This window comes from Saccopteryx bilineata, chromosome 8 (assembly GCF_036850765.1).
Source record: "Saccopteryx bilineata isolate mSacBil1 chromosome 8, mSacBil1_pri_phased_curated, whole genome shotgun sequence".
In the NCBI taxonomy this organism is placed as follows: domain Eukaryota; kingdom Metazoa; phylum Chordata; class Mammalia; order Chiroptera; family Emballonuridae; genus Saccopteryx; species Saccopteryx bilineata.
Genome location: NC_089497.1, coordinates 21,780,429 through 21,788,487, shown reverse-complemented (window position 1 = coordinate 21,788,487; position 8,059 = coordinate 21,780,429). Strand labels below are relative to the sequence as shown.

General features: G+C 43.1%; 1 protein-coding gene across 1 annotated transcript; it reads right to left on the bottom strand.

Annotated features, from left to right (window-relative positions):
• Positions 1-362: 362 nt before the first annotated feature.
• Positions 363-7,827, bottom strand: C8H3orf38 (chromosome 8 C3orf38 homolog). Its single transcript, XM_066240833.1, has 3 exons — positions 7,339-7,827; positions 4,530-4,771; positions 363-1,037 (listed from the first exon to the last, which is right to left on the bottom strand). The coding sequence occupies exons 1-3, from the start codon at positions 7,463-7,465 to the stop codon at positions 429-431; spliced, it is 978 nt and encodes a 325-aa protein (XP_066096930.1). The 5' UTR covers positions 7,466-7,827; the 3' UTR covers positions 363-428.
• Positions 7,828-8,059: the final 232 nt, after the last annotated feature.

Below are 8,059 nucleotides of genomic sequence, written 5' to 3'. Positions count from 1 at the left end.
GTTTACATTAAACAACTCTAAAATACGCACTTTTAAACAATATTGTCATAAGATGTGTTTGTAAGCCTATCCAAATTGTTAAAAGGAAATTTGAAACGGGGAAGGCCTGAACACCATCCCTCCTTTCCCACATGGAAAGTACACACAGTAGCAGAATATCTCAGTAAAATGAAAATATTACCTGGTTTCTAAGGCACACCGTTTATAACATCTAAAGTACGATTTATTTGATGAACTACATTAAGCTCTCAGAATATTTGTTGCAATCAGGTAGAAAGAGACAAGTGTTCACATATGTTAGTCTGTAGTCAAAAAAGATATTTCAACTAAAATATGTCACTGTAGTATCTGGCAGAGTTCCGTACAGCCTGCCATCCAGGGCTCAGTGCGCCGAGGGTCACTCAGCCTCAGCTTTGTTCCGCGACGCCTCACTTCCACTGCACGGATCGGTCTCCCCCAGTGGCACCGCCCAGCGCCTGCCTTACGTTCTGCTGTCCTTCGCTGGTACGCAGGGAAGTGACTGCATTATGAAAGGCCTCCAGATCACCTGGTTCAAAGGTTATAGATGGTCTCCCTAGTGCTCCAGGAGCAAGGGAAGCCTCTCCAATAATCCTCAGGTTGACAAATTTGATTTTCCAAATATGCGCTGCAAAAGGGCAGCGGATGAGTCCAAATATTTGTTCAAAAATGCCCAAACAAGTGTCACCTCGGTGGACAGTTCCGGCAACTCCAACCATAACCAGACCATGGGGAGAAGAAGTACATTTCAATCCATGGGAATCAAGGTTGGGACTGAGGAAAAGATACTCTTCTTTCACTAGCGACAGCAGACGGAGGCTCACAATTTCTGCTCCTTGGAAGTCTGTCACGTTTTGTTCCGAGGTTCTGTAATAGAACCTGAGCTTGACGTCATGCCAGAAGTGCTGAGGCCCCCATTCCTTCCGAGGTGGTCCAAGAAACGGGTTCTGGGAATTCAGAAGCTCAAAGAACCAGCGGCAGAATTCTTCTCCTAGTCGATGAAAATCAAGTTTTTCCTGCTGATTAAGATAAATACAAAATAAAGCCAAGGTTAATCCTCATATCTATTTTTCTATCTTGTCTGCTTGAGAACGAGGTTTTAAGGTACTAATTATAGCACAAGTGAAATGAACTACATGTAAATTCACTGAGCCCATCATGCATAGTAAGTTCTTTCTGCAGAAAGGGAAAAAACATTTTAATATTTCACAGCTTAAACAACTAAAAGTCAGCTGAGAAACTGAGTTTAACAAAGCCTCTTAAACTGACGCACAAACAGTCAACAATAATGATTTACAAAGCATTTTCTCTTGATTGTGGGACTGGTTTCATAGGTGAGGAAAAAAAATGTCAAAAAATGTATGCTTTACATGAATATACACTATGGCCATAAATCATACCACAATGAAGCTGACAATAAACAATCATTACCATCGTCTTCAAACAAATACTTCTAACACTGAAATAGGTTACATTCCATGATTGTAATGAACTTTATACTATTAGTTCTCTTTACTTTCCCAAATAAACTGTTGTGGCAAAAGAATACCTGACAGTTAGATTTTAATTCTCTGATTTTTCCAGAGCACAGTACCTTACTTACATGTTATGAAATCCTGTATTTACTGAGCACATGCTATTGAATATACTGGGCACTGTCCTTGGCACTTAGTTTCCTTTAATCTTCGCAGGCCTTACTATATAAATATTATCCTTACGCCCATTTTAAATAAAGAAAATGGGGCTCAGGCCCTGGCCAGTTAGTGCCGTCAGTTAGAGCGCTGTCCCAAACACCAATGCTGTTGCTTCTATCCCTGGTGGGGGCTCTTATGGAAAGCAACCAATGAATACACAACTAAGTGGAACAACAAATGAATGTTCCTCTCCCTCTCCTTCTTCCTCTCTGTCTAAAATCAATCAATAATAAAAAAAAGCAGGGCTCAGAAAACTCAAGTTACTTGTATAATTCACACCCAGTATGCGGCAGACCCCAATGTGAAGTTACATGTTATGATTTCAAAGTCAAGATTCTTTTCAGTACATTAAGAAAGCTCTTGTTAAGATCCTTTGCTAATGTGAAGGTACTACTATCTTTCACTGTAAAATCTCATGAATTCCAAGTTATGTGGTATGTGGTTTAAAAATCTGCAAATAACCTTGGGGTTCATTCAGTCAATATTTAAATATTCACATAGTACCTAAAATGTAGAGTGGAGATATAAAAAACTAGAAACTGCCAGTATCAGGCAGAGGGAATTAAAACAATTTTTTCTAGATTAAAAAAAAATATCGGGAGATGACATCAGAGTAATGGCGGGGTAGGAAGCGGTACCGATAAATCTCCCCCAAAACTCAACAAGATTTTCAACCAGAAACAGAAAAACCTATCCTTGGAGCCTCCAGATGTTTCACAATACACCCAAAGGTATGGTCGAGCAAAAAATTGGCTAAATATATAACCAAACCCCAAAGGAAATAGGGAGTAAGAAATGCTCTGCCTTCCTCACTAACCTAAACACAGCGGCTTTCACTGGGAACTGAGAATATAGAAACTGAGGTGGGCAAAGGGGGTGAACAGATCCAGGCCGCGGCACAAACGGCCAAACCAGGCTGTGGCACAGAGATCCAAGCCGAGGAAAAACTGTTCCTGTGGCAACCCAGGCAATACAAGCTAACACTCGCGCCAAACCTAGACAAAGAAAGACAAGTGGGGCAGCCATTTTCCCCGATCCCCTGGTCGGCGCGCGCAGATAGTGGGTGAGAGATTCCTTCCAAAGCCCCGGAAGTGGGCGCCCGTGTTATCCCACAGAGAGGCAAAGTCAGGGGCCTTTGTGTGGGTTGAAAGCAGAATCTTCGGACCGCCCCAGTGCCCTGAAAAAGCCCACGGGGAGGGAGTGAGAACTAATTCCAACGCTGGAACTTTTCCGTGCGGGTGGGGGTTTCACTCAGAGGGTGGGGCGGCCGGCCTGATATCCTGGTCTGCACGCACATGGATAGTGAGCGAGAGATTCCTCCCAGCACCTCAGGAGTGGGAGCCCATATTACCCCACAGAGGAGCAGAGTCAGGGGCCTTTGTGTGGGCCGAAAGCGGAATCTCGGGCTGCCCCAGCGCCTTGAAAAAGCCGTGCACAGGACGGAGCGAGAGCCAATTCCAATGCTGGAACTTTTCCATGCGGGTGGGGGTTTCACTCAGTGTGTGAGACTTCCAGCCTGATATCCCGGTCTGCGCACAGATAGTGAGTGAGAGTTTCCTCCAAGCGCCCCAGGAGTGGGTGCCCGCCCATGTTACCGGACAGAGGGGCAGAGCCAGAGGTCTTTGAGTGGGCAGAAGCCCCGCCTGATTATGCTAGCAGCTCTGACTGACTGAGCCTTACCCACAGCCCTGTGCTGAGTGGGAATAGAGTGGGGAGTTGCCAGCTCTTTGAGCCTCTTACTATCCAGGCAGAGGCAGCAGCAACCCCATAGCTGGATTATCAGGCTACTAATTGAGGAAGGAAAGACTAGGAGAAAGGCTCCAGGAACACGGACTCTCTCACTGTCGGAGCCTATAAACGCTAATGAGCCTCGACTGCCGAGGCAGAAGCACAATACATGACATGGCCATAGAGACTTATCAACTGCAAACCTCTACCTGGGCGTGCCAAAGGGGCAGAACCCGGGGTACAGAGTCACCGACCAGGAAGAGGGAGAGAAAAGAAAAAGCAAGAAGATAACCTCTCAAAATCAAGAATACTATGCAGACTTTATAACCTATCCCATTTTATTATATTTGTTCGTTTGTTTCTCTTATCTTCATTCTTGATATTTTTTTTCCTCCTCCAATTTGGTCGTTTAACTCTCTGCCGGTTTTACTCTGTCCTCTCCTTGAACTACACTACCCATAAGTGTTACATCTCCCATTATCTTTTCTTTCCTCTTCCTTTCTCTCTATGAGGGTTGCACTCCAAAACCCTTAACTCTCTCTCTCCTCTTTTTTCTTCTTTTTGTGGTTCCTTCTTTTTTTCTCTCTCTCTCTCTTTCTTTTCTCCCTCTATATTAGTTTCTTCCTTTCTCCTTTACGTCTCCTCTCATTCAAAAAAAAAAATCAAATGTAAAAAAATACTTAAGTTTCTTTCATGGAATTTTTGCAATTTAATAAGAAAGTTTTTCAAAATAAGAAAGGACTTACAATAGTATTCTTTGAAAGTAGAAAATAATTTACAGAGAACTAAAGGCTAAATTAAAATTAAATTGATCCTACAGTCTATACACCCTCCTTTAGAAATCTAATAGCCCTCATTTGATAAGGGAATACAACTTTTTTCCCTCAGAAATCAGAATATTTTATATACATTACTAAATGTCAAAAATATTGTCTCTGATGCTCTACTGGTTTGCCTTTAGGATACAAAAGATATAAAGTAAATCTGAAATTATAAAAAGCAAAGTATTATTAACATTTTACCCCAGATTTAGGATGATGTAAAGAGTTTGAGACAGAGCTATGGTTCAAGTTATAAGATCAATTTTACCTGTTGAAAGAGTCTAATGTCCTCAGAGGTCTTAACTGGCTTTGGTGTTTCTCTCAATTTCAGATGTAACTGCTTTTTCCAATACTCCTTTGCATGCTGGATAAGACTGTGCTTTTCAGCAGCTGGAGGTGTAATAACCCCCTGTAATGCCAAGTACTTAAATATGACATCTCGATGAACTTTTTTACGCCTCAGAAGTTCTTCTACACTTTGACTGTATGCTAATATTGCACGAATGGCATCTAGAAGGAAATTGTAAAGATTAATAGAAAATCACGAGTCAATTGTAAGTTTCTACAGGATCAGCAGAAACTGTACCAAATGTTTATACTCTTGTCAAAGCATTTTTGCTTCTGCATGAGATGGTTCTTATTTTTAAAAAACAGGAAGTGGGTTGTTCGGTTTGGGGCTTTTAAAAAATTTCTCTATATTTTAAACTTCCCTACCTAAAATTTCTTCTTCCTTTCATTTCTCAGAAGATATAGTGAAACTTGAGCATTTCTTTTAAAGAATGGTATGTTTTAAGAAAAAATTTGAGCCAGAGAAAAAAATGTTTTTCTAATAAGGGCAATGAACCTAAAATCAGTTACATCCCTAAAAATCGGTAAAATTAAAATATATTAGATGGGCAAAAACTTGTAGTTCAAGCTCCTCTCTCTACAGATAATAAAACTTGAGGATACATTCAGTATCAAAATTATACTTCTAAGAGTGGCAGAACCCAGAATTACATATTTTTAATTAAAACTTATATTGGATGACAGATCAAAAGATTACTTTCAATATATGAGGCATACAGAATAGCAATAAACTAGACATACCATGTACCTACCACACAGGCATATTTTTACCCTTCCCTACTTAAAACCATTCCATCTTTCCACCTACCTCACAGGCAGCTGTTACCTTAAATGTCTCTAAACAATAAAGTTTTTTGGTATTTATTGAACATTCTGTAAACTCAACCTATCAACAGATTGTCTTTTGTAATCAGCCCTTTACTTAACGTTGTTTTTGAGACTGATCTATAAGAATATACATAGCTCTAGTTAATTCATTTTCCCTGTTGTACCAGTTAATGATGTGACTATAATATCACAAGGTATCCATTCTTCTGCACATAGGGCTTTACTGTGTGTGTCTCAATTACAAACACTAGTTTCATGTCTCCAAGTGCAGAGGGGCAAGCAGATGAGTTTCCCCTAGCCTAGGAGCTTGTTAACAATGTGGAATTTCTGGGCTCATCCCAAAACCACTGTAACAGAATCTGCACTTTTATAAGACCCCTAGGCGATTCATAGGCACATCCAAGTTTGCGAAGCTCAGGTCCAGACTATGTGCCTTGGAGTAAACAAATCTTGCATTTTAGGAGATAATGTTAAACTTATTTTCCCAAGTGGTACTTTTAAAAGTTGTTCAGATGGTCACCAATGCTTGAAATTTATATACACTGCTCACAAAAATTAGGGGATCAAGGAACGTGCATACACTCCAGTACTATCAGCCTTTTGTATAGTGCATTTTTACCAATAAAATAAAAGTTGGTTTTGCATCTCATCCACATAATCAACCTTCTTTGACTTGTCGTTTGCTTTTCTGATGTTCTTGTTTAATAAAAAAAAATCAAATGCTTCCTTTTTTAATCGCTTCATATTCATTTTGCAATACCCCCTAATTTTTGAAAGCAGTGTATTTAGTTTTTTGCCAATTTGGTACAAAAAAAGATTGCATTTTGGTTTCCATTTCTTTGCTCTCTAAAAAGATTACCTTTTCATATGTTTAGCGATCATTTTTCCCTTTTGAAGAAACGTTTCTTCAAATCATCAAACATTTTTGCACTAGTAATTTTCTTTTTCGTATTTGTTTTTAGAGCCATCAATTAAATCTGGCACTTTGACCTATCACAATTTTAAATTCCCTCACTTTGACTTTAGAGGTGACAGCATGTAAAATGTTTAAATGCTGAAGAACTATGGTAAGTCTAAAATCATTTTCAGTCTATATTGTTAGGAATTTCTTCTTTCAATGTTCATGGTTCAAAGTTTCAATCGAAAGATTTTCTAAAATGACAAAAAATGTAAATCTGACTCAAGTAGAGAAATACAGCTTTTAACTGCATAGTCTTTTGTAGATAAATCAATTACTAATATAAGGGGGCCGGATTTTTCACATTTTAAAGTAAAACCCAGTAAGTTTAAAATAAAGCCAGCCAGGTGACACACAAAACGAAATAAACGCTTAGGCTCTCCCATTGCATTTTTACCCTATTCCCTTACACTCAGGCCGAATGTTAATAACCCTTGAAATACACTCCACCGAAATGTTTACTTGGCTCTGAAAGTGATGTATTTCCTCTACTCAAAATCATCTCAGAAAAAATCTGGATCCAAAAAAAGACGTAACTTCGAACAATCTGCTTTTATTACGCAGCTGCTTGGACAGAAAGGAGCGACACCCTCTTCCAAGCTCGACAATGCCCGAGCAGAGGCTGACGCCCCCGTGTTGGTCGAAACAAAATGAGAAACACGCTGGTCCCCTAAAATGTTAAAGTGACTATTCACGTACTGTGTGACTCCTCGAAACAACACGCATTCGCCCAAAATACTGAAAACGAGTAAAACCAGCACGGCTTCCAGGGCCGCGACCCCCCGTCCCCCCGAGAGTCAAGGCGCGGCAGGGCCGCCCGAGGCCGCGGGACAGCTGCCGGGTCGAGACTCCAGAGGGTTCGGCCCCAGCGCGACCCGGGACGGGCGCGGGGAGGCCGGGGAGCGGCGGCCGCGCGCGGGGACAGGGGTCCAGCTGAGCTCACCCTGGCGGTCCTCGGGCTGCACCAGGCGGTTGGTGATGGTGTCGCAGAGGGCCATGATGTCGTCGTTGTCCAGCAGGCCGAGCAGGTCACGACAGCCCTCCCTCTCTGGGGGGCTGAGGGCCGACATCCCGGCCCCCAGGAAGGGGCAAGAGGACGCCGCGAATCCTGTCGCTCCTCCGGGCCCAGGGGGCCGGCGCCCCGCTAACAGGCACCGGAAGTGCCTTCCCGGCTGTTCTCCGCCAAAGCGCGTCGGTATTCCAAGCCCTTAAGCGGAAGTGGCCGCTAGTGAGGTCCAGCAGGGAAGTCGGCACCCCCACTTGTCGTTCCGGGCTGCCCGGGACGCAGCGCAGGCCCACGGAGCTCACTTGAGGGAACCACCCGTTTACACCGCAGACATCGACCGTCCACCAGAGAGCTGGCTGCGGAAAGCGAAGCCCCGCCCTCCTCGGGAGGCCTCCTCCGAGAGAGCATCTAGGAGGACTGCGCAGGTGCAGGTGCGTGGACAGCGGGGCGGGTCCCCAGCGCACGGCGGACTCCCGTCATGCCGCGGGGCCGGCCAATGGAGGCACCCGCTCCCCGCCCGCCGGCCCGCCCCGGGAGCGCTTGAAAGTCCTCGCGGGCACTTTTAAGTCGGTGCGCCTGTGGTTTGATATTTCAGGTTGTATGGTGCTGTGTTAAAACAATTTGGTTTTAACATCGCACGCTAAGTTTTCTTGTTTGT

What these genes read in the sequence shown, in the direction of transcription:
- C8H3orf38 (XM_066240833.1), bottom strand. Translation starts at nt 7,465, where the DNA reads ATGTCGGCCCTCAGCCCCCCAGAGAGGGAGGGCTGTCGTGACCTGCTC. An exon ending in GCAGCCCGAGGACCGCCAGG is followed by an intron (nt 4,772 to 7,338) that starts GTGAGCTCAGCT and finishes ATTTCCTTCTAG; the next exon opens with ATGCCATTCGTGCAATATTA. An exon ending in ACATTAGACTCTTTCAACAG is followed by an intron (nt 1,038 to 4,529) that starts GTAAAATTGATC and finishes TATCTTAATCAG; the next exon opens with CAGGAAAAACTTGATTTTCA.